Source organism: Anomaloglossus baeobatrachus, chromosome 5 (genome assembly GCF_048569485.1).
Source record: "Anomaloglossus baeobatrachus isolate aAnoBae1 chromosome 5, aAnoBae1.hap1, whole genome shotgun sequence".
NCBI classification, from domain to species: domain Eukaryota; kingdom Metazoa; phylum Chordata; class Amphibia; order Anura; family Aromobatidae; genus Anomaloglossus; species Anomaloglossus baeobatrachus.
Genome location: NC_134357.1, coordinates 533,402,320 through 533,429,065, shown reverse-complemented (window position 1 = coordinate 533,429,065; position 26,746 = coordinate 533,402,320). Strand labels below are relative to the sequence as shown.

General features: G+C 48.6%; 1 protein-coding gene across 3 annotated transcripts in view; it reads left to right on the top strand.

Annotated features, from left to right (window-relative positions):
• The first annotated feature begins 233 nt into the window (after positions 1 to 233).
• Positions 234 to 26,746, top strand: part of LOC142312128 (uncharacterized) — a 54,423-nt gene continuing 27,910 nt past the window's right edge. Inside the window, exon 1 of one of the 3 annotated variants that reach the window (XM_075351019.1) lies at positions 234 to 313. Coding sequence is in view for 2 of the 3 variants with exons in the window: in XM_075351017.1 (XP_075207132.1) it covers positions 3,508 to 3,681 (174 nt within the window). In the remaining variant the exon portion in view is untranslated. Of the gene's footprint in view, positions 3,682 to 26,746 lie in introns of all 3 variants that reach the window. The other 2 variants (XM_075351018.1, XM_075351017.1) reach the window with 2 other exon arrangements.

Below are 26,746 nucleotides of genomic sequence, written 5' to 3'. Positions count from 1 at the left end.
TGTCCCCCATCTGGAGCTCTCACCCCCAGACCTTGCTTCTATTATAATCACCTCTGTGCCCACGTGGACTTAGAAGAATAATGTATCTTCTTGGTATGAGCAATGTCGGTAGAGGCCCCGCCCTTCTCTGGTCACATGAGCGTGACGTCAGCAGAGGTCTCTCTGGCCACTGGGATTTAGATGTACCGTCTGGAAACATCCGGCTGCATTTTGAACACGCCCCTATCACGTGACAGAAATGACGTTCTACCTGGAAGGAGCCCATACAGTCTAGCATCTCCCATATCTCTAGTGTGCGGCTCTGCAGGTCGAGGTATGTGGAGATTCCCCATTACTGGGCTCAGGGGGAATTCTCGGCCTTTGGCTCAGGCTGAGGTTCTGCCTCGGTCTGGGCCGGAGGTGCGTGTCTCTGCAGACTCCGGAGTGGAGCGGAGATCTTGTGCCTTGGGCATTTAATCATGGCGGCTATAAAGAACACGGTCCGTTTGGAGGTGATTGAGGACAGCAGGGTGCAGATCGGGTTGGAGTATGTGGTGCGTAATGTGGTCATGGAATTGGCCGGTTTCACATTGGACAAGATTTTTTGCATTCAGGAGTTCAATAGAGCCGGTAATTTTGACATCTCTTTTTACCAAGAGGAGGATGCGGTCAATTTCTATGAATTTTTGAAGGGGAAACGTGACCATGAGTACATGCAATTCCTCTTACCGAAGCCGCTGTTCTCCAATGTAGAGAAACCTCTCACAATCCACATGTACAATCACTTTGTGGAGATTCCTATGATCAGGACCTTTTTGTACCGCTATTGTACCTCAGTAAGGGGTGGAATACCTCAGAAAAACATTTTTGCCATTTTTAATGGGAATGTTAAGTTCTGGGTTGGGTTTAAAGCCGACCCAGAGGGTATTGGTGGTGTGGCACCCCAGGGTTCAGTTGCCACAAATATACGTGTACCTGGGCAGGGAAGGATCTCCACATCAATGTAATCCCACATACAACATTTTCACTCCAAGCCTGAAGGGGGAGCTCTACAAGTCGAGTTCAGGTGAGGCCCCCTTTAAAGCCAGGTTTGGAGGCGGAGTCAGAGAGACAGTTGACAGTTGGAGAAAAGGAGACTGTGCGAGCAGAGAGTGAGGGAAGACATCAAAATGGAGAGGGCAGTGCTTAGCCCGCACAAGTAACTGTGTGACCGCCTGAGGGATCAAGAGTGAGGCAAAAGAGGAGAGATCGGGGAGGTGGAGCCTGACCGGTTCATCCCCAAGGAACAGCGCTGATTATCGGACACCGGCGTCCGAGATTTTGAGGGATCTAATCTGCCCAGCAATAAAGACCGGGGGCCAGGGAGACTGCAGATCTCCTGGCCGCAGCAGCACCTGAAGGCAAAGCTGTTACACAGAGCTTAGGGACCGCAGTGAGTACAGCAGTGCCCCTTAGAGAAGCTCCCGCCGTCTGCCATACAGGTGAAGACAGTGAGAGAGGGACGAGGTATAGCTACAGGCAGCCTAGTACCAAGGAGAAACAGCGCAGCAGGGAGGCCACACAACTGACCTGGTGCAGAGATCCTGAACTGTTCCCAGATTACCCAAAAAAACTGTAACATCAGAAACTGAACCCCTTTAATAACATCTGCAAGTAAAACCTGGTCAGAGTTAATGAATTGGTGTGACATACTTTATTTCTTCATTTGAGGAGCCATAGGCTGCTGCACTAAAGTGACAGTTGAAAAGGCTGTGAAGAAAAACGGCCGCCATATCTGTGTACTACTAATACTGCCCTGGGGACCCCGCTTCACCTACGGGAAGCGTAAACAACTGGCTGCCTAACCATCACCCCAGAGGTCTGACCTGCAGCGCCAGTAACCATACTGGAACCGTAGGTGGCGTCACGAAATACTTTTATTTATTTATTTATTTATTTATTTTTATTTTTTATTATTTATTGACTTTCAGCGACCACCAGGGCCACGGAACCGGGTACAGGCCCCCGTGACATAATCCCATTAACCAACACCCGGAACCGAGTACCCCACGGCCCTGGGGCGGGTCAGCTTTTGGCGTCACGAACAGGATCTGGACAAGGCCCAGTAACCCTGCGTAACGTGTGCCTTGAAAACTGTTTAATAATAACTGCTTTGCCGCCATTTTGAGCATTTGAAAAACTAACTGCGCCACAGTGAGGATGGAGATGCAAGGCGATGCTGATGCCGCTGGAGCAGCTTTAGCACCTGAAGCTGTAGCCCCGATCATGCCGCTTGCTCTGCCGTATGTCCCAGGGGCGGCATGGTTACCGCAATAGGCTGGGGAGCCCAATACCCTAGCTGAATTTAGAGAAAAGATGTGCAATTTCCTGGATATATACTCTATGACTGACAAGCAAAAAGTCTGTTTTGCTGGGGCAACTGACGGGTGCAGCAGAGCGAGAGGTTAAATCCTGGCTGAATACAGATAAAAGGACAATAACCCAGATATTTGCTAATTTAAGAGCTGCTTTTGAAACTTGTACTGTAGCTGAGCTAAGAATGAGGTTTTACAACTGCAAACAAAGACCGCAGGATAGCATACGGGATTATGCATTGAACCTTCAGGAGGCGCTGCAGGCTGTAAAGCAGGTAGACCCTGAAAGTGCAAGAGAGGAAGATAAAATGTTAATTGAACAGTTTCTTGAGGGGCTACATTCACCAATTCATCAAACACAGCTGCGCCTATGGGTCATGGAGCATCCGAGTCTAAACTTTGTAACTCTGAAGAACCGGGCCATTAGAGCACTGCGAGTCCCTGTGACTACAGACCCCGCACCTCAACCTCGGCAAGCCATCACCTCTCCCTCAGAGGTGGCGTCCCTTTCCTTAACTCCAGCAGAAATCAATGGACAGACTGTAATACCTGGTGCTTCTGCTGACTTGTGTTCCCAGGTACAGCAGCTGACAAAAGATGTGGCCATGCTCCTAAAGGCCATGCAACTCCAGCAGAAACCACAGTCATCGGAGAGGATCCAGTTGGCTGACAGCCCTGAGGACATCCCATGGATGCGAGGAAGGAGGAACCCACCGCCCAGAGGAAGACCCAACGACCGCTACGACTCGTCAGGACAACCTATCTGCCGCCGTTGTAGTGAGGCGGGCCACTTTGCCAGGTCATGTCCTTTAAACCAGCGACTCCTGGGGCAGCGGGCCGGCCACCAGGAATAAAACAACCAGGCCCATCGAACTGGCGCGATAGATATGTGGGAGGACGACCATTCCTATCTATCGTGCTAGATGCCATTCCCACACTTGCTCTATTGGACACTGGCTCACAGGTGACGACGATCCCACATATCCTTTACAAAAGATTTTGGGCCGATTCTCAGCTCACTCGCCCAGACCCAGACCTTACTATATATGCTGCTAATGGACAGCCGGTATCACAAGTAGGGTACAAGGAGGTGACGATAAAGGTGGGGAGGGAGGAGCTAAAGGGCCAAGGACTTATTGTGGTGGATACGGATTGTCGTGAATGAAATCCAACAATGATATTAGGTACTAATGTTGTTTTAAATTGTCTAGGAGAAGTTCTTTTCTTGCTCCAGCAGGTTGCAGAAACTGCCAGCATCGGGCAGCAGAGGGTCCTACAGAAAGAAATCAAGGCCCTTCTGCAGAGACAACAGGTAGAGTTGTCTGGTGGAGAAATCGGCAGTGTACGGGTAAGCGACCCATTCCCCATTGTGTTACCCCCAAGAAGTGAAGTGATGATTTGGTGTCGGGCAGCGATAGGCCTCAGAGGGCAGGATTACCAGGCAATGGTAGAGCCCATATACTCAGATAGTAGGCCCACAGTCCTGACAGCCAGGGGGATAGTTGATGTACGCAAAGGAAGGGTACCTGTACGAGTTTTAAACTGTGAAGAGGAAGAGGTCAAGCTACCCAGATATGCTACTGTTGCCAAGTTGTTCACTGTCAACAACAACTCAATTCAGGCAGTGGAACCCTTGACCCCGTCCGACCAGGCGGAGGACAACAGCTCCAAGGGACAGCTGGAAGACTGGTGTCAGAAGCTGCATGTCGGCACTGATTCCACCCCTTCTTACCAAAGGCACGGAGTTTATCGGGTGGTGAAGGAATATGAACGGGTCTTTAGTAAGCATCCATTAGACTTTGGGCGGATAAAAGGGGTACACCATCGCATACCCACGGGAGACCATCCACCTATAAAAGAGAGATACAGGCCTATACCACCAGCTCACTATCAGTGTGCTAAAGATATGTTATGGGAAATGAAGGAAGCTGGGGTTAATAGAGATAGTTGTAGCCCCTGGTCAGCTCCACTTGTCCTGGTAAGAAAGAAAGATGGCACAATGAGGATGTGCGTTGACTATAGGCAGATAAACCGCATAACACACAAGGATGTTTACCCGTTGCCCCGCATTGAGGAATCACTTGCTGCACTGAAAGCTGCTAATTTCTTTTCCACCTTAGATCTTACCAGTGGGTATTGGCAGGTTTCCATGGCAGAAGAAGATCGAGAGAAGACCGCATTCACGCCGCCGATGGGTCTGTGTGAGTTCAACAGCATGCCGTTTGGACTCTGCAATGCACCCGGCACGTTCCAAAGGCTAATGGAGTGTTGCCTGGGGCACCGAAACTTCGAGACTGTACTGATATATCTTGATGACGTCATCGTGTATTCCAAGACGTATGAGGAACATCTGGAGCACCTGGCCGAGGTGTTTGAAGCATTGTCAAAGTTTGGTATGAAACTAAAGCCTTCAAAATGCCATTTGCTGAAGCCGAAGGTTCAGTATCTTGGGCATGTGGTCAGTGCGGATGGTGTGGCACCAGACCCTGAAAAGGTCACTGCTATCAGAGACTGGCCAAAGCCAACAACCGTCAAAGAGGTGCGTCAGTTCTTGGGGCTGGTAGGATACTACAGGAGGTTCATAAAGGACTTCACGAAAATAGCGGCGCCTTTGCAAGATCTCCTGGTAGGCCAGACCAAAAAGGGCAAGACTTCCGGCCCTCCATTTGAATGAGATGAGAAAGAAGAAGACTCCTTCAAGCACATGAAATGGGCCCTGACCGGTGAGGAAATCCTGGCCTACCCTGATTATAATCTGCAATTCGTGCTGTACACAGATGCCAGTAATGTGGGATTGGGAGCTGTGCTGTCGCAGGTGCAGAATGGCAAAGAACGTGTAATTGCCTTTGCAAGCAGGAAGCTCCGTCCTACTGAGAGAAACCCAGAAAACTACAGTTCGTTCAAGCTGGAATTCCTGGCCTTAGTCTGGGCCGTCACTGAACGATTCAAGCACTACCTGGCATCTGCGAAGTTTAGCATATTTACGGATAACAACCCGCTTACTCACTTGGACTCCGCAAAGCTAGGTGCAATAGAGCAGCGATGGATGGCCCGGTTGTCAAACTATGACTTCACCATCAAATATCGGGCAGGCCGTAAAAACGCTAACGCTGATGCATTGTCGAGAATGCCCCATTTACCAGATGCAGGAGAAGACTCGGATGAGCTAGAAGAGATAGAGCTACCGGCTTTTCACCGCAACAGTGCATCCCAGTGTAACCAAGGTGTTAAAGGCAAATGCCAAGAGGCCACGCTGAACCCGTTACCTTACCACGGGTGGGAGGAAACGCAAGACAGCGATCCGGCTGTTTGCCTAGTTAAAGAGCTAATAATCCAACCAGACTCAAGTCTTAGACCAGATGCCCCACCGGAAGCGCAGCACCTCTGGAAGGAAAAGAGCAGATTGTTCATCTACAGGGGTAGGCTATGCAGACATTACATCAACCCCCGAACCTATGACAGGGTGTGGCAAATAGTGGTACCGAAGAGAGATGTTCAGATGGTGCTGGAGGCGTACCATGATGGAGCAGGACACTTCGGGTGGAAGAAGCTTGAGGTACTGTTACGCCACAGATTCTATTGGGTTGGCATGAGAACTACCATTGAAAACTGGTGCTGAAACTGTGGCCCATGCAACCTGAGAAGAAAGGATCGTAACAGTCAAAGAGCTCCACTACAACCAATTGTCACCAAGCAGCCGCTGGAACTTGTAGCCTTAGACCATGTGAAATTGACACCCAGTAGATCCGGTTATACGTATGCCCTCACTATGGTGGACCACTATTCCCGGTTTCTGGTGGTAGTACCTGTAAAGGACTTGACAGCAAGAACCGCAGCGAGAACCTTTCAAGCCTACTTCTGCAGACCACATGGCTACCCGGAACAGGTGTTGACGGATCAAGGTTCTGCATTCGAAGCTGAAGTGTTCCAGGAGTTTTGCAACCTGTATGGATGTAAGAAAATCCGAACTACACCGAATCACCCACAGACAAACGGCATGTGTGAGAAAATGAACCAGGTTGTTATAGACCTGTTGAAAACCTTGCCGTTGGAAGAAAGAAGCATGTGGCCAGAGAAGTTGCCTGATTTAGTGGACATGTACAACAACATCCCTGTGAGTTCCACCAATTGCACGCCAGCATACTTGATGAGAGCAAGACCCAGGAAGTTACCAGTTGACTTAGAAATGGGAATTGTTGTTCCTGAAACCAGTTCACCTGAAGCTGATTGGGACACTAAGCGCCAAGAGCAGTACAAAAAGGTACAGGAGTGCGTAGAAAGAAGCCTAGACCAAATTAGAGAAAGGCAAGAGAAAGATTATAACAAGAATGCACCAGCTGCTCCTTTAATACCTGGAGAAATGGTTCTAAAAAGAAAAAGAAAGACCCATAAGCTTGATGACCAGTGGGAAGCAAAACCATACACAGTATTGCCCTCTAAATTTGACAACAAGAAAATCTGCTTAATCAGCAAGGATAAGGGAAAAACGTCAGCGGCAGTTTCTAGAGACCACCTTAAAAAATGTCCTGAACGGGTGAAGCAAAAAGAAGTAATCCCGTGTATACCTCAACCTAAAGAGGAAAAGAAAGAGAAGATGATAAGAACAGTACTTGGTGACTTTCCTGAAAGTTGGCCTCAGTACAATGGAGCCATAATTATACCATTATTGACTGGCACTCAACCAGTAGAAGTCCCAGAAAGACTGGAAGAACCGGTCAATGTTTCAGAAGAACTACCTGTCGCAGTAGAACCAGAGAACCCTGCTATTGGGGATCCTGCCAGTCCTATGGTAAGACTAAGGGCGGCTTTGCACACTACGACATCGCAGGTGCGATGTCGGTGGGGTCAAATCGAAAGTGACGCACATCCGGCGTCACTTGCGATGTCGTAGTGTGTAAATCCTAGATGATACGGTGAACGAGCGCAAAAGCGTCGTTATCGTATCATCGCTGCAGCCTCCGACATTTCCATAATGCCGGTGCAGCGACAGGTGCGATGTTGTTCCTCGCTCCTGCGGCAGCACACATCGCTGTGTATGAAGCCGCAGGAGCGAGGACCTTCAACTTACCTGCCACCGGCTGCAATGAGAAGGACGGAGGTGGGCGGGATGTTTACATCCTGCTCATCTCCGCCCCTCCGCTTCAATTGGCCGCCTGCCGTGTGACGTCACTGTGACGCCGCACGACCCGCCCCCTAAGGAAGGAGGCGGGACGCCGGCCAGAGGGACGTCGCACGGCAGGTATGTGCGTGTAAAGCTGCCGTAGCGATAATAATCGCTACGGCAGCTTTCACTAGATATCGAACGTGCGACGGGGGCGGGACTATCGCTGCAGCATCGGTAACACATTGTTACCGATGTTGCAACGTGCAAAGCCCGCCTAAGACAACATTCACGCATACCAATATTGCGTACATCCTCATGCAGACTAGTAGATAGTGCACGCATAGCACCAGCACTAGGTACCAGTACACTGCACCGACCAGTTGTAACACAGGCATTACGTAGGTCTAGCCGTAGCAACTTTGGTCGGCCCCCGTCCCGTTATATAAAAGAATATTAAATAGAAAGTGTAGTAGTTAGTAAAATGTAAAAATATATTTATTTGTTTATTGCAACTAAGTAAATCCGTAACCGTCAAGCGTGTTTAGCCTGCAGGACTTTTTGCATGAACTTTTGCATCTTCTTAAACTTTTATGGAACAATGTACCACAGAACTGGTAGTGGTCAAAAACTTTCTTATATATACCATACTCACATTTTGCAGCGGAAGGACTGTATTTTTCTGTTTTATTGGTTTTTGTAATTTTTATTTTTTAAGACTTTGTACTACTCTTTATTGTTGCTAATGTTTTATAAGTTTGTGTTTCCAGTCCAGGAGTACTGAATTTAACTAAGGGGGAATGTGGCACTCCAGGGTTCAGTTGCCACAAATATACGTGTACCTGGGCAGGGAAGGATCTCCACATCAGGTAATCAATCCCACATACAACATTTTCACTCCAAGCCTGGAGGGGGAGCTCTACAAGTCGAGTTCAGGTGAGGTCCCCTTTAAAGCCAGGTTTGGAGGCGGAGTCAGAGAGACAGTTGACAGTTGGAGAAGAGGAGTCTGTGCGAGCAGAGAGTGAGGGAAGACATCAAAATGGAGAGGGCAGTGCTTAGCCCGCACAAGTAACTGTGTGACCGCCTGAGGGATCAAGAGTGAGGCAAAAGAGGAGAGATCGGGGAGGTGGAGCCTGACTGGTTCATCCCCAAGGAACAGCGCTGATTATCGGACACCGGCGTCCGAGATTGTGAGGGATCTAATCTGCCCAGCAATAAAGACCGGGGGCCAGGGAGACTGCAGTTCTCCTGGCCGCAGCAGCACCTGAAGGCAAAGCCGCTACACAGAGCTTAGGGACCGCAGTGAGTACAGCAGTGCCCCTTAGAGAAGCTCCCGCCGCCTGCCATACAGGTGAAGACAGTGAGAGAGGGACGAGGTATAGCTACAGGCAGCCTAGTACCAAGGAGAAACAGTGCAGCAGGGAGGCCACACAACTGACCTGGTGCAGAGATCCTGAACTGTTCCCAGATTACCCAAAAAAACTGTAACATCAGAAACTGAACCCCTTTAATAACATCTGCAAGTAAAACCTGGTCAGAGTTAATGAATTGGTGTGACATACTTTATTTCTTCATTTGAGGAGCCATAGGCTGCTGCACTAAAGTGACAGTTGAAAAGGCTGTGAAGAAAAACGGCCGCCATATCTGTGTACTACTAATACTGCCCTGGGGACCCCGCTTCACCTACGGGAAGCGTAAATAACTGGCTGCCTAACCATCACCCCAGAGGTCTGACCTGCAGCCCCAGTAACCATACTGGAACCGTAGGTGGTGTCACGAAATACTTTTATTTATTTATTTTTTTAAAAAAATGTTTTATTATTTTTTTTATTTATTTTTATTTTTATTATTTATTGACTTTCAGCAACCACCAGGGCCACGGAACCGGGTACAGGCCCCTGTGACATAATCCCATTAACCAACACCTGGAACCGATTACCCCACGGCCCTGGGGCGGGTCAGTGGGATCATGCACCCACCTGCTAACTTCTCCATTGGAGGTAATAGAGGATTCCTGCATTACCCTGGCCAGCCCTCCTCCTGCAGGAGGTGCTTTCACTATGGTCACATTTCTGAGGACTGTGGTGTGGGCATTTCCTGTAGGAATTGTAAGAACCCTGGGCATGAGGCATCCACGTGTCCTTTTCCACCCAACTGTGATTTTTGTGGTGCAAGTGACCATACCTGTAGGGCCTGCCCTAATGTCAGCGGGCCGATGTTTGGGAGCTCTAGTGGTGAGAGGCGCGTGGCACGTGAGAGGAGACCTGTGAAAGCCCAACCAAGTGAGCCTCCTAGTGCTACTATGCCTGCAGACCCTGTTCCTGTGGTGTCTGAGATGGAAGTGGTGGAACCTACCCTGTCTGTGGTGGAGGACAGCAATACTTCTGTGGTGGAGGACCCTATTGCTCAGGAGCTAGTTGCTGTGGCTGCAGATCCTCCACCAGTGGAGCCCCCAGTAGTGGAACTCCCCTCTGTGTCTGGAGGGGCATTGTCCCTGGGTGATTTTCCTGGAGGGGTGGAGAGCCCAGGGGCAGTGTTCTTATCCAGTTCTCTTGATATCCAGACTTTATCTCCTGAGGAAAGAGCGGAGAGCAGGATGCCTAATCCTGAGAGTGTTGCTATTTTTTACTAAGGTGCTTGCAGCTAGGCAAAAGGGCTCTAAAGGGTTAAAAAGGTTGAAGAAACCTCTGCATGATCCTCTCACAACATCTAATCATTTTGACGCCTTAGTATTGGATTCTGAAAGTGAGTCGCCCCCTGCTGGTGTGACGCCCTGGGCAAGCCAGGGGTCACAGGTCATCACACCACCACACCCTACACCCCAGTTAGGAACACCAAAGCTAACCAAAAATCCTTGTTGCCTTCCTCCAGGGGCTGGTGTTCACACCAGGGGGCGGGCCAGGCGGTTGGCTCCGCCCACCGAGGAGTTCACAGCCCTGGAGGCGGGAAGAACCAGGCAGTGCAGTTTAGGGAGTGAAGTAGAAGGAAGTGAAGTGGTAGAGGAGCAAAGGAGTAAAAGGGACAGTGAAGAAAGCCTGAAGTTGGTCCGGGTGTGTGCTCCGGACAGTGACAGCAAGGTCAGCAGACGGCGGTGATAGTCTGCAGGGGGACTGCTCGGAGGTTGCTGGAAGGACCGCGGACGGGTAGTGACCCGGCGGTCTGGAGCAGTATACGAAGAACAGTCAGCACCAGGGCAGGGGCTTTTCGGATCCCGGCAAGGCTAGGAGTCGCCATAATTTGCCAAATCCGTCAGTGAAGGGGACGTCTGTCTCCCAACAAGCAAGTCCCGATTGAAGGCAACAGTCCAACCGTAACGGAGAGACACCGCCACCGCCAGGGCACCAGTTTCTCAGGGCCAGCGCCTGCGGGCAAAGTAGGGCTCCTCCGGCCCATATCCAAGCCGGGGAGCGGGTTACCGGTGGGAACCAATCGCAACCATTATCATCATAGGTGCAGGACAGAGGGACCGTCACCGTCACCTACTGGGAAAGCAAGTGCAGCCGTCCGTGGGAACCGTCTTTCCAGCCGTGTGTTTTACCGAGAACTGTGTCATCGTCTCAGGCTGAGTGAGTACCACAGTGCCGCAAGGCACAGCGCTGCCCCCGCGTCCCTGCGCCCACCAAGCCCTGCATCTCCCACCTCATCACTGGGCCCCGGGATCACCAACCCCTACCCACGGAGGGGCAACACAACAACTGGCTGCTCCATACCATCCCTCCCGGGATCCCCATACAGAGCAGCGGTGGTGTCAACAAATCACCACAACCGTGGGTGGCGTCACGGACAATAAACAATCCCCACACCCCAAAAACCCCCTTTCAATCACGGGCGAGGTGCGCCGCTCGAGTCCCCGGGATCCGGCCCATCGCTCGAGCCACCGAGCAGCGGCAGGCCGCAGCAGCCGCGGCAGCTGGACCCGAGCAGTGGGAGAGCGTGGCGTCGCCTCCTCCGCCCGCGACACTGGGGCTTACGACCCTGTACCTGTATCTCTAAGTGAGGTGTACCTGGGAGAGGAGGGTGTGGCTGAGTTGGTGGATCTGCTGCAGTTCCCTCCAAAAACCTGAGGAATGATCTTCTAAAATCTCATCTGTCTCAATAGCTGTCTGCCATGGTCTTACAACTTAAAATCACCTCTCAAAATGTACGTGTGTTTGCTTCTGCCACTAGGCGGGCTGCGGTGCTAGACTATCTGGCCTCTAAAGGCAGCGATGTAATATGCGTACAGGAATGTGGTTTATCCAGGTTTCCGAAAAAGACCGAATGGAGCCATGGTGAAGCAGTGTGGTCATTTTCCAGCACTAATAGAAACGATGGGATTGGTATTCTTATACAAAATAAGGACATTTGTGTAAAGCAGAAGACGATTATACAAGAGGGTAGATGTATGTGTCTGATTCTGTCCTATATGGGATGGGAGTTCCATTTATTTTGCATTTATGCGAATGCTGTCCAGAATGAACGTTCGGCACTTTTTGAACAACTGAGATTTTTTCTTCCTGGTAAATTACCTTTGATTATTGTGGGTGATCTTAATTGCATTCTTTCCAAAGAAGCCAGAGCAGGAACATGGGAGTCCAGGGTGGATGGTACTGGCCATCTTTGGAATAGGATTGTTGGCGATTTTTTTCCCTACAGGACGCAGTCTCAGTAAAGCCAGCCTCGTTTACTTACCATGCGGATGATGGACTGGCAAACTCGAGGTTGGACTATTTTTTTTTTCTTCATCTTCAATTCAATGTGTCTATGTTCAGGAAAAAGTCTGGTTTTCGGATCATGAATGTTTGGGTGGGGTGTTTGAGGTGCAGGGTTTTGAGTATGGTAGAGGTAGATGGCAGATGAATGTCAGTGCGTTGGGAGATGTGAGTGTGAACAGAGCTTTCCGCTTGAAATATGCGTCTTGGGCGAGAATGAAACAAAGGTTTACTAATATTGTGCAGTGGTGGGTGTGGGTCAAGGGAAGGGTGAGGCTTTTATTTAGGAGGCTTGGGTACAGCACAGCTAAAAAGAAGCGGGTATTGTATGCGCGTGTGAACAGGAGACTTTCCTTTTTGCATAGTTGTAAGTCTATGGGAGTGGATGTCAAGGAGGAATTGGCGAGGATGAAGAGAGAAGTGGATGACTGGATGCGAGAGCGTGGGAGAGAAATCATGTTCAGGTCCAGAGTGAGGGTTCGGGAGCAGGATGAGAAGTGCACGCGGTTCTTCTTTAGGAAAATGTGTGGTGGCAAAAGGGAAATGAATGTGCTGATTACCGAGGAGGGGGATGAGGTGCGAGGTGAAGGTGTGCTGGAGGAAGTGGGGAGGTTTTATGGAGAGTTGTATGGTAGGAAGGTGTGTGACTTGGAGAATGATGTGGAGTTTCTACATGTGATTACAAATGTTGTGGCTGAGAGTGCGCATGAAGGGTTGTTATGTGATGTATCAGAGCAGGAGTTGTATGAGGCAGTATGTAACTCACCAAAAAACAAAGCCCCGGGGCATGATGGGATACCTTGTGATTTCTATGGAAGTTACTGGAGCATAATCTCCCAAGATCTCCTAGAAGTTGTGCGTGCATTGTTCTCTGGTGTCAGTATGCCTGAAACAATGAAAGAAGGGTTGGTTGTGTTGTTATTTAAGAAAGGTGAGAGGAAGAGGTTATCTAATTGGAGACCGATTACGTTGCTTAATGCAGATTATAAAATATTTGCTAAGATCTTAGCCGGACGTATGAGAGGAGTGATCGATACTGTGATTGAGGAAGAGCAAGTGTGCGCGGTGCCTAAACGTAAACTGCATGAGAATGTTTGCCTGGTGAGGGATATGATTGAAGATTGTGGGAGCCGGAAGAAGAGTGTGATTGTGTGTGCACTGGACTTTGAGAACGCCTTTGACCGTGTGGCACATTTCTTTTTATTTAGTGTGTTGGAGAGGACGGGGTTTCCTGAAAGGTTAGTAAGGCTGGACTCACACGAGCGTATGGCATCCGATGCGAGAGCATCGGATGCGATATGCTAATGTCCCCCGGCTCAGGCTCTGCTGCGAGCGTGAGCCGGGTGTCATGCGACTGTAACCCGATCTTGCGATCGGGTCACAGCTGTGAAGCTGAGTGCAGGCGTTGCGGAGGAGAGGGAGTGGTTAATCCTCCCATCTCCTCCACTGTCAGCCTGTGCGTATATCGCACTGCACTGGGAAAACATCCGAGTGCAGTCCGATGTATCTCTCGCATCCATTCACTTGAATGGGTGCGAGAGATACGGCGGTAGCAGCAAAATGCAGCATGCTGCCGCTTTTCTCGCATCCAGAATCTGGATGCGAGAAAAGCTGACCAACAGCTCAACCTCATTGCCTAACATTGGTCAGAGTGCAATGCGAGAATTTCTCGCATTGCACTCGTCCGATTTTCACGCTCGTGTGTGCGTACCCTACGACTGATTATGGGGATGTATGGGGGTGCTAGGAGCAGGGTGCAAGTGAACGGGGTCCTGACTGCATCCTTTGAAATTTTGTCTGGGGTGAGACAAGGCTGTCCTCTGTCGCCCATATTATTTATTTGTGTGATGGAGCCTCTGCTTCAGCTAATTAGGAGGGATAAAGTCTTTTAAGGGTCTATTGGTCCCTGGCAGCGGTGGTAACACGATTAAGGTGGTGGGCTATATGGATGATGTATGTGTGCTGTGTGAGTCTGAGAGTGATCTTGTAAGAGTGAAGCTGTTAGTCAACCTATTTTGTATTGCCTCGGCATTCAGAATCAATTGGGGAAAAAGTAAGGTGAAAGTGTTTTTCAGCAACACTGTATTGAGGGATGCGGACATGGAAGTGGTGAGTGGTGGGATCAAAGTGCTGGGTGTGTGTCTGAATGAGGACCTGAGAGGTGAAGAAAGCTGGAAGGAGTTAGGAGGGAAGATTGCGAGGAAGTTGGACATGTGGCGGTTGCGGGAGCTTTCTTTTGCTGGGAAAATTTTGATAATTAAAAGTGTTATCCTACCCATGCTGATTTATTTGGCATTGGTTTTCCCCCCTTCTGTGGAGATGTTAAAAAAGATCAATAGGCTTTTATTCATTTTTTTCTGGGGCAGCGCTATAGAAAAGGCCAAAAGGGAAATACTCCTTAAAAGCAGGAGAAATGGTGGTGCTGGTTTCCCCAATCTGGAATCCTTTATTGGCATTAATTGCATCTGTTTTTTTGTTGAGCTGCTTTCAAAGCAAACAAAAGCGGCTTGTATGGCCAGATATCTCTCAGGTACCATGGTGTATCGGCTGAAATGGCTGCCGCCTGATAATGCTAAGCCTATTGCTTTTTTATGCCCCCAGTGGTATTTGCGTATGGAATGTTTTATAAAAAAAATACCGATTGGAAAAACTGCAAATGGTGAGTTTCTTACGGAACAAGGCTGTGGTGAAGAGGATGTGTGTGGATGACATGTTGTGTAATATCAATGGCCTTATGTCTGCGGAGGCTGAGGAGGTATGGAGGAAACTTGATTGGTGTGATATGTCTAATCAGCAGAAAGATCTGGTGTGGATGTCCTTGCATGGGGTTCTGCCTGTTAAGAGTGTGCAAAAGAGGAAAGGTTTGGCTGTATCTGAACGGTGTCCAAGAGAGCGGTGTGAAAGTAATGAGGAGGTGCATCATGTGTTGTGGTCGTGTCGATATGCTAGGGACGTCTGGGACAAGCTGAGTGGTTTATGTGGTGAGTTGACTGGGGTACGGAAGCTGAGTTATGGCATTGTGATGTTTGGGCTATGCAATTTAGGGCGTGAGAAAGACAGGGTGTTGTGGTTGTTTCTTGTGTGTGTGAAGGAAGTGTTATGGAATAGTAGAAATTTGTATGTGTACAAGAAGGAAACCTTTGATGTAGATGAATGTGTAAGTATGGTTCTGGACAAACTGTACTTTTATTATAAACTAGAAGGTGGCCCGATTCTACGCATCGGGTATTCTAGAATTTACGTATTGTGTAGTTAATGTATGATTTTTGTTATATGTATATTTGTTTAATCTCTTTTTTTATTGAAAAATTATATATATAGATGTTGTGTGTAGTTGCCAAGTGTTTGTGTAGGGTGCTGTACATGTTCTGGGTGTTGTCTGGGTGTGGCGGGGGGTGTGAGTTGGGTTGTGTGTGTTGCGTTGTTTGTGGAGCGCTGTGTATCTGCAGTTTTGTCTGTGTGGGTGTGGGGTGCGTGTGTGTGTTTTGGGGGGAGGTATGTTTTGTGCAATGTGTGTGTTGTGTGGTATGTGCGTATATTTGTGTGTGCCGCGGTGTTTGTGTGTTGGGTGTTGTGTGTGTGCGGCGTTGTCTGTGTGTGTGGGTGTCTGTGTAGGGCGGTGTTTGTGGTTCCCAGTGTGTGTGTGTGTGTGTGTGTGTGTGTGTGTGGTGTGTTGTGCGGTGCGTGTGTGGCGGTGTGTGTGTGTTTTGGGGGGAGGTGCGCACCCCCCATCGGTCTCCATCCCCCATGCTGCGCACCCCCCATCATGCTCCATCCCCCATGCTGCGCTCTCCCCATCGTGCTCCATCCCCCATGCTGTGCACTCCTCATTGTGCTCCATCCCCCATGCTGCGCACTCCCCATCGTGCTCCATCCCCCATGCTGCGCACCCCCCATCATGCTCCATCCTTCATTCTGCGCACCCCCATCGTGCTCCATCCCCCATGCTGCGCACCCCCCATCGTGCTCCATCCCCCATGCTGCGCACTCCCCATCGTGCTCCATCCCCCATGCTGCGCGCTCCCCATCGTGCTCCATCCCCCATGCTGCGCGCTCCCCATCGTGCTCCATCCCCCATGCTGCGCACTCCTCATCGTGCTCCATCCCCCATGCTGCGCATTCTTCATCGTGCTCCATCCCCCATGCTGCGCACCCCCCATCGTGCTCCATCCCTCATGCTGCGCAGTCCCCATCGTGCTCCATCCCCCATGCTACGCACTCCCCATCGTGCTCCACAGTCACACATCAGACAGCATACACGCTCCCATCCGTTCGCATACACGCACCCATCCGTTCGCATACACGCACACATCCGATCGCATACACGCACACATCCGATCGCATACACGCACACATCCGATCGCATACACGCACACATCCGATCGCATACACGCACACATCCGATCGCATACACGCACACACACTGACGAAATCGCACATACACGCTCACACACTCCCAACATCCGGAGATACCACATGCTTCCGGCCATGTGATCCTCTGGCAGGTCCTGGAAGGTCACTGCACACGGCACAGTATCGCCGCCGAGAAGTAAGCGATATCGCCGGATGTTGTGAGTGTGTGGATGCAATCTGATGTGTGTGTGAGGAGTGAGTGAGTGTGATCTGATGTGTGTGTGTCTCTTCTTATATGTGTGTGTGTGTGTGTGTGTGTGTGTGTGTGTTCCGCCGCTGCAGGACCTTGATGACCTCACCTGCTCCCGGTCGGCGTCTGGTAAGTATGATCGGGGGTCTTCTTTCTTCTGTCTTCTCTTTTCTGGGGGTGCCCGCTGCCTATAATGAAGTGTCTTGCAGTGTCTTTAACTCTTTCTCCGCTGCATGACACTTCATTATTGCCCGCACCGGTGTACGCTGGTAACCATGATATAGTTACCCGATGTTTATCGTGGTTACCAGCGTGCACCGGCTCCGTCACGTCCCAGCATCGCAAGGTTATGTCTGGGCTGGGGGAGTCGGGGCTTCGTTTGAATTCGGGGGAAGGGGCATGGCCGAGCGGTCGATGCGTGCGGAGTGTCGGGGCGAGCGGCCAATCCATGGGGGGCGGGGCCAGGCCGAGGCGAGCGGCCAATCCGTGGGGGTGGGCGGGGCCAGGCCGAGCCCGGCGGCCAATCCGAAAGTTGTCACTGTAAGGACACAATTTTGGAGACAGACAGAATAAGGCAATTATATATATAGATGTGATGTGAGAGGTGGGCTGGATGCGGAGGGAGTGTGGAAATTCCGAAAGTGGCAACAGATAATTATGAGTTAATAATTGTCTGGATTATTTTTTGTTACTTCTGATACTTATTAAACGTCCTTCAAAACCTGCATGATGATTTAAGTGGTGTCGATCTCTTGTCTCCCTTTATGGGTGAATCGGATGATGGTGGACCGTCAACTTAAACCTGAAATGGTTTTTAAAAAAAAACAAATATGTGGAGATTCCCCATTACTGGGCTCAGGCTCTCTGGGGGAATTAGCTCCATTGTCCTGGTGTGTATGGCGTCTGCTGCACATGCTGGGACCTGGGCTGGGCCAGGGGGTTCTTGCCCAGTAGGGTTCCGGGTTGAGGAGGAGTGATCCCGTGACTTGGGCACTTTAGAAATGGCAGCTATTAAGAATACTGTGCGGTTGGAGGTGGTGGAGGATGACCGGATGGATATTGGGCTGGAGTACATTGTCAGGAATGTTGTGATGGGGCTGGCTGGAGTGGACCTAGAAAAGGTGTTTTGCATCCAGGAATTTGCGAAGGCCGATAAATTTGACATCTCCTTTTACACAGAGGAGGACTGCCTGAATTTTTACCAGCTGCTGAGAGGGAACCAGGCGCACGAGTTTCTGCAGTTTATCCTGGTTAAACCACTTTTTTCTAATGTGGAGAGGCCCATCACCGTCCATATGTACAACCCTTTTGTAGAAATAGCCATGATTAGAGCTTTTTTGGCTAGATATTGTTCTTCTGTTAAAGGAGGGATTAAGCAGAAAAATATGTTTAGGGTGTTTAATGGGAACATAAAATTCTGGGTGCGTTTTAAACAAGATCAAGAGAACATTGGTGGAATAATGCACCCTCCCGGGAATTTTTCCATTGGGGGAGATAGAGGCTATTTTTTCTATCCTGGGCAGCCTTCTTTTTGCAGGAAATGCTTCAAATATGGACATGTAGCTGATAACTGTGAGGCAGGTGTAGCCTGCAGGAATTGCAAACAAGTGGGGCATGAAGCCTCGGAGTGTCCCTTTTCCCCTATGTGTGATATCTGTGGTGCAGGAGATCACACTTGCAGGTCTTGCCCTGGCTTGAATCGCCAGTCATTTTTGGAGAGATCTCAGTTTGGCTAGTTTCACACTTGCGTTTGCAGGACTCCGTCAAAACTGTAGGTGCGTTAAAACGACGCATCCGTCAAACAACGGATCTCCAACGGAACCTTTGACGCGTTATTTTACTGGAATCCGTTAATGGATTCCAGTAAAATAACGGATCCGTTACGTCCGTTATGCTTCTGTTATCCGTCAAAAAAAAAACGGAATCCGTTTCTTTGCTAATTGGACAATTAGGGGGCGTTCCTCATGAAATTTACATTTTCAAGTGTGTGTGTATATATATATATATATATATATATATATGAGAGGAGGCACAATCTATCTCAGACAGCCCAGCAAACTAGAGAAATGGATGTCATAACGGGGAAGATCGCTGAAGCCTATATTGAATATACCTACCAGGCAAATGTCTTGGCGTATCGATTTTCAGAAGCTCAACGGCAACGTCGTCGTCAACAGAGAAGGCGTCGCTACTGGGTTCACCCCATTAATGAAAGCAGGATTTTCCGTGGTGTCTTTTACACTCTTTACCTTGAATTGAGAAGGCACCCTGAAAAATTTGTCAACTATGTGCGCATGCCTGAGGAAACTTTTAATCGTCTATTGGAGCGGGTGGATCCTTTTATCAAGCGGAAAGATACTTTTTTCCGTAAGGCTATTAGTCCTGCCGAGCGTCTACTCATTACTTTGAGGTAAGCATGTTGTACACAAAATGTAATCTAATTTTTTTCCAAGTATGATTGATTATTAATTTTTCTTTTGATTTTTTTTTTACAGATATCTTGCTACTGGAGAATCTTACTCCTCCTTACACTTTCAATTCCGAGTGGGGATTTCTACAATTTCTGCAATCGTCAACTCCACATGCCAGGCTTTGTGGGAATGTTTAAAAGACGAATATATTCCTCACCCCACAGAGCAGCAATGGATGGATGCAGCTGAAAAATTCTACCAAATATGCAACTTCCCTAATTGCTGCGATGCCGTGGACGGCAAGCATGTCAGGATTCTTAAGCCACAAAACACTGGATCTGAATACTACAATTATAAAAAAAAAAAATTCTGTTGTACTAATGGCAATTGCCGATGCACAGTATAAGTTTTTGGCCGTGGACATTGGGGCATTTGGCCGAGCAAATGATTCCTAAGTTTTAAAAAATTCGGCAATTGGAAGAAATCTTTACGGAGGACATTTTGCTTTCCCGCAACCAAAACCACTTCCACAAAGTGATGGACCACCACTCCCCTTTGTATGTTTCGGGGATGAGGCCTTTCAATTGTCCCAAAACTTATTAAAACCATACTCAAGTCGTGGGCTAACACATGAGAAAAAAATATTTAATTATCGCCTAAGTCACGCAAGGCGCATGGTCGAATGTGCTTTCGGGATTTTAACTGCTCGCTGGAGGATCTTGACAACTGCAATAAATGTGAAAGTAGAGACTGTTGACGAAATAATCAAAGCTTGTGTCATATTACATAACTTTTTGTTGTCAAATGGCGTTCCTCCACTTGAAGAAGAAATGACAAACTGTACCCTAACACAATACAGCAACATATCCTTCCGTACCACCACTGAAGTCTTGCGTATTCGGGACGAGTTTGCGTCCTATTTTGTGTCGGATATTGGTAGTTTGGAGTGGCAGGATACAATGGTTTGATGTACTTAGATTGTAATCCGTGTCTGAGATTGTATATTTTGTGATTTTGTGTAACATTTTAATCCATGTCTGTTAATGTATATTAGGTTATGTTCTGTGTTTATAGTCTAAATTTTACTAAAATTTCTTACAAATTATATTAAAATTGCATTTCAAAATTGCAAATTGTTATTGGGTTTTTTTTTTCTAACGTTTGTTTATAAAAAACAAAGTTGGTTTCATTTTTGTATCATTATTACTGAAACAAAAACCAGTTGAACTGCAGCCAAGTTCAGACAGTGAAATTGTGACACCCTGGCAAACCTGGTAGTCTGATGACTGTCCCCCCCTTTACAGGAATCGCCTTCCTCCTTGTGAATTGACAACACACATAACATCTGCCACAAATGTCGTTATACTATAATGTCCCTGTGTCACCACAATTCCCCCTGAACTATACCTCCTCTACCCGTGTAGTGGCATGCATCTTGCTATAACACAACATCGTCACCAGCCACTGTATGTGTACCATTATCCCATTTTTAATATTTATTTCAAATAAATAAGTTAAAAAAAAATCAAACACAATGTTAAAGAAAAAATAATGATTTATTAAACAAATTTAAAATTAAATTATTATTATTAAAAAATAAAACACTATAAATGTTGGTAATGTGGGGTGGAGACATCGCTGGAACCGCTCGCAGAATTGTTCCCTCCAACAGTTGGGGTATTAAGTGTGGATTGGGTAGGTGAAGGTTGGGTAAGAGGTAATGGTGAGGGTGTAGAAAAAGAAAGAGAAGTGGTGGGCAGAAAAGGGCTTGAAAGACAAGATAGTTGAGGGCTGGTAGATGGGTGAGAGCTTGTAGAAGGGTGAGGTATTGGAGTAGGTTGAGGGGTGGTATAAGGCAGAGTGTTAGAAAATGGAAAGGTGGAGGTTGGATAAGATGTTGGGGTTCGGAAGGAGGAAGAAGAATAATGTAACGGGTTAGGAAGTGCAGGAGACAGTGCGGTTGGGGATGGAGATGTAGAAGTGTTGTCGTGTGTGCTTGAAAATGGAGATGGGGAATAAAGGGATGTTTGGACAGATCTGGTGTTGTGCATAGTGTTTCTGTAATGTGTGGGTATTGTAGATTGTGAGTATTGGTGAGTCTGTGTCGGAGGCTGTAAGTGGACTGGGGGTGGCATCTGAGGGGCTGTGGATAGATGTGGTGCAGTGGTGGGAAGGGGATGTTGATGTAGTTGCTGGATGGCATTCTGGAAAGCCCTCATTACATGGATTTGCTGGTCAGACGGTAGGCTTTCCAGGTCACTGATAACAGAATGAAAAAAATGTTGACTAGGTGTTTGCCTTACAGCTGAAAGCACCTCATCCATCTTGCTGGTCAACACTTGTAAACTATGGTTTACAAGGTTGAAGCCAGCGATTATTTGGTCTGATAAAACTTTGATGAAGCTATGGATCGATGCGTTCAGGTGTAAGAACTCGGGGCTGCCCCTATTCTGACCACTGTGTCGCTGACGACCCGAACCTAACGCGGTTCGAGTTTCGTGAGCGTCAGAGTGGTCAGATAAGGGAACACCTACTCTCTGACCAGCCTCATGTAATGAGGTTTGCCAGTATGCCGATGGGCAGGTTGGGTAAGAGGGGAAAGATGGGAGGTTAGATAGTGAGGGATTAGAGGGATTGGTAGAAGGGAGGGAGGGCTGTGAAGTTGAGGTGGAAGGGAGGGAGGGTTCAGAAGAAGAGGTAGAAGGAAGGGAGGGATCAGAAGTGGAGGGCCTGTTGGAGGGTTCACCGGTGACGTTCTGTTCAGCAATCGCTCCAAGAGGGTTCATTTGGGATGCAGGCTCCACGGTGCTACAGACGGTTCTGTGGAATGAGAAAAAAAAAATAAAAAATTAACATATATTAGTCACATTTTCCGTAGCATGTGATCGATTACAAAGGATACATACATTCAAAGATGCTAACACCCAAAAAATATATACATACCTTCTTGGAAGCATGCTGCCTCTTAGGAACGCAAGGGCACGCCGATACCGGTATTGGGTGACCTTGCGTGCCGCCGAACTGCTTGGAGCCTGGATCTCCTTGTTTAAGTCCCTCTTGAAGCGATCACAGAGTGAACGCCACCGGGTCGTCAGACGGGTAACTGAAAAGAGAAAAAAAAACCATAAAAAAAAATTAAATACATCTTTGAATATGTTAAGTTTTGCAAAACATGTTTGTAATACTTACTTCCTCTTTTACGGTTCCTCGTGTCAAGGTCCTCCCACCCATCTATGAGTTCTGCTGCCACTTCTTCCCAGAGCCGCCGGGTGATGAGAGAATTGGCATGGCGGTTGTCTCTCATGTCCCACGGCGGCTCTCGAGCATGGACGAGGTCGATGAGGAGTTCGACATCGATGCCACCTCCCTCCCCATCAGAATCCTCGTCCTGCCTCCGCCGTAAGACCTGTCAACAAAAGAAAATTAATTAAAAATAAAGTAAAAAAATCAATCTTTAACATTTAGAAACCATGGAAGGCATCAGAAAAAAACCCCCAAATAAACAAACTCACATTGCTGCGACCACCGCCATGCCGACGACGACTCCGGGAGCAGTGAGGAGGACCTCTAATGTTCGGAACATCGACCTTAGAGGAAAAAAAATAAAAATAAATAAGTAATGAAATCCACTAACTAATTGTACGTAGTTCGTGATGGTACCTCCATAGCTAACGTAGCTATGTTACCTACGTAGTTACGCTTACTACGCGTCGATATGTGTGTAGGTAGGGTAGCTATGTGTCAATAGGTAGATAGTTATGTTAGGTATGTAGATAGGGTAGGTATAGTATGTATGTATAAAGCTATGTGAGGTATGCATGTATGTTGGTTAGTAGATATGTCGCGTTATTTGTGATGTCAATGAAGTGGATATACTTACTGTACATCCTGCGAGCTCTCTCCATGCATATATCTACCCCTTTCTTGAATGTTTCCTACATCGAGCGGTGCGGGATCCGCCGCTGCTGCTGCTGCCGCCGCCTCCTCTGTTGGATTTTCATCCTAAAAAAATTAAAAAAACAAAAATTAATAAAAAAAACTTAAAAAAAATTAATATTACCTGGAATAGGTCAGGGCTTGGGCTGGATTGTCCAGACATTCTGAAATAGATCTATTTTTTGGGAAATTAAAAATCAGCACAAACAATACAATACTTAAGAAGAGCGTTGATTAACACTAAAAGTATACCGTATTTTTCGCTTTATAAGACGCACCTTTGTTCCCCCAAATTTTGGGGGAAAGTAGGGGGTGCGTCTTATAAACCGAATATACGGATTATATACTGCAGGGTCCAGGGGAGGTGGGGCCGCTCTGGAGCGGTGCTGGGGGAGCTGGTGGAGGCTGGTATAGACTTGTGAAGCTGAGGGCAGCAGCGTTTGATCTCCTGCACCCGCTCATATAATATGCACAGCTGCTGTCCACCCCTGTGGTGCTGAAATTGCACCGCGGTGATGGGCTGGGGGAGCTGTGCATATTATATCTGCCCGTGCTTCCCTTTGCTCACAAATGCCCCCTCCCCCTGTGTTATCTATGGCCCCCATGCTGCTACCCATAGTAAAATAATAAACTCGTTACTCACCTCCTCCAGCATCTGCCGTCTCCCTCCTGCCACTATGATCAGGCATGCAGAGATAACACACTGCTGTGCCGATCACATGACGGGGACTGTGAACCAGGAAATGCAGGAGGCCGGAGCTCAACCCTGAGGAGGGGTACACGAGGGAGCACAGCGCTGGAGAAGGTAAGGAAAGAGTTTATTTTACTAAAAGCAGCAGCATGGGGCAGCGTGTGTGACAGCCACAGGGGCCAGGGTGTGTGCTAGCCACAGGGGCCAGCAAGTGTGCCAGCCACAGGGGCCAGCAAGTGTGCTAGCCACAGGGGCCAGGGTGTGTGCCAGCCACAGGGGCCAGCAAGTGTGCCAGCCACAGGGGCCAGCGTGTGTGCCGGCCACAGGGGCCAGCGTGTGTGCCAGCCACAGGGGCCAGCGTGTGTGCCAGCCACAGGGGGCAGCGTGTGTGCCAGCCACAGGGGGCAGCGTGTGTGCCATCCACAGGGGGCAGCGTGTGTGCCAGCCACAGGGGGCAGCGTGTTTGACAGCCACAGGGGGCAGCGTGTGTGACAGCCACAGGGGGCAGCGTGTGTGACAGCCACAGGGGGCAGCGTGTGTGACAGCCACAGGGGGCTGCGTGTGTGACAGCCACAGGGGGCTGCGTGTGTGACAGCCACAGGGGGCAGCGTGTGTGACAGCCACAGGGGGCAGCGTGTGTGCCAGCCACGGGGCAGCGTGTGTGCCAGCCACAGGGGGCAGCGTGTGTGCCAGCCACAGGGGCCAGGGTGTGTGCCAGCCACAGGGGCCAGGGTGTGTGCCAGCCACAGGGGCCAGGGTGTGTGCCAGCCACAGGGGACAGCGTGTGTGCCAGCCACAGGGGGCAGCGTGTGTGACAACCACAGGGGGCAGAGTGTGTGCCAGCCACAGGGGGTAGCGTGTGTGCCAGCCACAGGGGGCCAGTTTGTGCCAGCCACAGGGGCCAGCGTGTGTGCCAGCCACAGAGGGCAGTGTGTGTGCCAGCCACAGGGGGCAGCGTGTGTGCCAGCCACAGGGGGCAGCGTGTGTGACAGCCACAGGGGGCAGCGTGTGTGCCAGCCACAGGGGGTAGCGTGTGTGCCAGCCACAGGGGGCCAGTTTGTGCCAGCCACAGGGGGCAGCGTGCCAGCCATAGGGGACATGTTGCATCACTGGGGGACGTGTGCCAGCCCAAGGGGGCTATATTCAATATAAGGTGGCCATATCCAGATTAAGGGGGCTAATTTTAGGATGGGGGCTATGAGGGACATATACTCTATATGATTTGTTAGACAGACACTGGCATTATTAGACGGACCCCATTTATTAAAAAAAATTCTCTATTCCTTCACCAAATTTGGGGGTGCGTCTTATAATCCGGTGCGTCTTATAAAGCGAAAAATACGGTACTTACTTTTTTTGTCAAATTCAAAATTTTAAGTGAACACTATGATTTTTAGTGCGTAGTACAGGTTATTTTTTCTTTGATGTAACCTATAGTTTAAAAAAAAATAAAAAATAGTTAAAAAAAAAAAGGAACATTAAGGTGGGTGGGTTGGGGGGGGGCTAGTTGTTTTGGTGGTGTTGGTTTGATTGTGAGGGTGTGTTTAAATTATCAAAATTTAAAAAAAAAGTTAAAAAAAAAAAAATTTAACCAGTGACACTTGCATATGCTACCTTCCAAAAAAAACAAAAAACCTATGTTTAGTTATTTTGGTCTTCCACTGCAAACTAATTTTTAATTGCACCTCTTAACCTAAACCAATAACCATAGGCTAAACAAGAGAAAATGACGTGAAATAATGCAACAAACACTGCTTTGGCAAAATTGTATTTGTATTTTTTTTTTTTTTTTTTGAAAAGGTAAAAACTCTTTATTGATTACAAGAAAAAACAATACAAATAGGTGCTGCGGCTGAGGGTGGTGGGGTGGTGCTGGGCCTGAGGGTGGGGATGAGGGTGGTGGTGGGCTACTGGGGCTGGTGGGGTTCAGGAAGGTTGTCCTTTCTCACCAATGGAATCTCGGGGTCCAGGTAGTCAGGCAGGGCTTCAGGAGTGATGATCTGGACACCTTCTCTGATGAGATGTATTTATACCCCATCAGTAATTGGGAGCAAACAAGATAATTGCTACAGCAAACTAATCATGCAGGATTCCGTTAATGGATTCCGCCTCATAACGCAGAGCGCAGGAATCTGCTAACATAGGACACCATTAGACACCTTGACGCATTCTAACGGAATCCGTCATGGTGCGCTATTTTAACGATCCAAAAAACGTTACATGCTGCGTTCAATCCGCTAGACGCAGCATCAAAATAACGCCGCTGCGTTGTCTAGCGGATGCAACGCAGACACTTGCGTTACAGTGCGTCATCCATACAACTCTATGGAGAATAGCGCGGTCCGTTAACTGACTGCGCTAATCTCCATAGTGACGGAATGCGCTGAACGAAAGTGTGAAACTAGCCTTTGTGAGGCGCAGAGACAGGGATAAGGCTGTGAAGCAAACAGCTCTGGAGAATGTCGCTGTTAACCCCCAGGTGTCTGAGGTGCCAGCTGTGTCTGTAATGGGGGCTGTGGTAGTTGATCTTCCCAAGATAGAGAAGCAAGCCATGTTGGTGGACATTGACTTTCCCAAGGTGGAAGCCCTATTGGGGGTGGCAGAGCCCTCTGTGTGTGCAGAGCAATTGGGTGTGGTGCCAGAAACTCCTAGTGTGCCACTGCCTGCTTCTTCTGTGGATCTCACTCCTGCAGAGCTGATTGAGGAGTTTCTGAGCCCTGAGCCTGTTTCTCCCTTGAGCCCTAGTATGTATACATTTTCTGTGTCTCCAGAGGAGAAGGAGGAAGCCAGGATGCCCAGGGCAGAGATCAGTGCTATTTTTAAGAAGGTGCTGGACAAAAATAAAATGTCTCATAAATCTGTGAAGAGGTTAAGGAGTAATCCATTGGCAAGGGTTCATGCGCCTCCTATAGAAACACATAATCCTTATGCTATATTGTCTCCTGACTTGGGGGACGAGTTGCAATCTGAGGCGCTTTCT